This window comes from Sapajus apella, unplaced genomic scaffold (assembly GCF_009761245.1).
Source record: "Sapajus apella isolate SASKATOON/1434 unplaced genomic scaffold, GSC_monkey_1.0 scaffold62, whole genome shotgun sequence".
NCBI lineage: Eukaryota > Metazoa > Chordata > Mammalia > Primates > Cebidae > Sapajus > Sapajus apella.
Genome location: NW_022437002.1, coordinates 7788795 through 7789717, shown reverse-complemented (window position 1 = coordinate 7789717; position 923 = coordinate 7788795). Strand labels below are relative to the sequence as shown.

The 923-nt window shown below is 44.2% G+C and overlaps 1 protein-coding gene across 1 annotated transcript; it reads right to left on the bottom strand.

Moving 5' to 3' along the window:
- Positions 1–478: 478 nt before the first annotated feature.
- LOC116529617 (40S ribosomal protein S26-like) lies at positions 479–923 on the bottom strand. Its single transcript, XM_032247590.1, has one exon. The coding sequence runs from the start codon at positions 887–889 to the stop codon at positions 542–544; it is 348 nt and encodes a 115-aa protein (XP_032103481.1). The 5' UTR covers positions 890–923; the 3' UTR covers positions 479–541.

The window sequence follows — 923 nt, the reverse complement described above, 5'->3', positions numbered from 1 at the left end:
CTGCCTCTGACTGCAGGGGGATGCTCTCTGAGTACAAGATAGCATTTTATTTGTCTTTATATTCTTTGTGTCTAGTACAGGCTTAAAATAGGTGCTCAAGTGGATGAACATTTTATAGGTACTTTAGATTTATTTGCCCAACGTGGTAAGGGAACTGCTGCACACAGACTAGCTGATGGTGTGTTCATGTGCTGTTGTACCTTGGGGAAAGGCCCTGACATTTTTTGTTTTATTTTTAGTCCCTAGTATTTTAACCACTTATTCAACAATTATTATTAAGCACCCACTATATTTCAGGACCTATTTTTTTTTTTTGAGTCCGGGTCTCCCTCTGTTGTTCACGCTGGAGTGCAGTGGTGTGATAATGGCTCATTACAGCCTCAGGATCAAGCAATCCTCTCACCTCAGCCTCCTGAGTGGTTGGGACCACAGGCACTTGTCACCACTCTCAGCTAATTAAAAAAAAATTTTTTTTTTCAAGTACAATTTCCATTTTATTTTTCTCCAGGGAATAGTTGTCTTCAATCTTTTACTCAGCTCCTTACATGGGTTTTGGTGGGGGTCGTGGGGCAGCACCCGCAGGTCTAAATCGGGGTGGCGGTGTTCGGTCCTTGCGGGCTTCACGAGATCGATTCCTGACTACTTTGCTGTGAATTGCACAACTCACACAGTAATGTAGCTTCACATAGAGCTTGGGAATTACATAGGCATCAAAGACGCTCGCTTCAGAAATATCCCTGACTGCTGCGGCCTCCACTACGTTTCGAATGACGAATTTCTTAATGGCCTTGTCCTTGGGCACGCATCGGGCACAGTTCGTGCAGCGAATAGGCTGAACATGGCCGCGGCCCTTTTTGGCACGACCGTTGTTCCTTCTTTTCTTTGTCATTTTGGAAGCTCGCAGCAGAGAAAAAAAAAATTTT

Excerpts from the sequence above, each read along its gene's own strand:
- LOC116529617 (XM_032247590.1), bottom strand. The coding sequence starts at position 889 with ATGACAAAGAAAAGAAGGAACAACGGTCGTGCCAAAAAGGGCCGCGGC.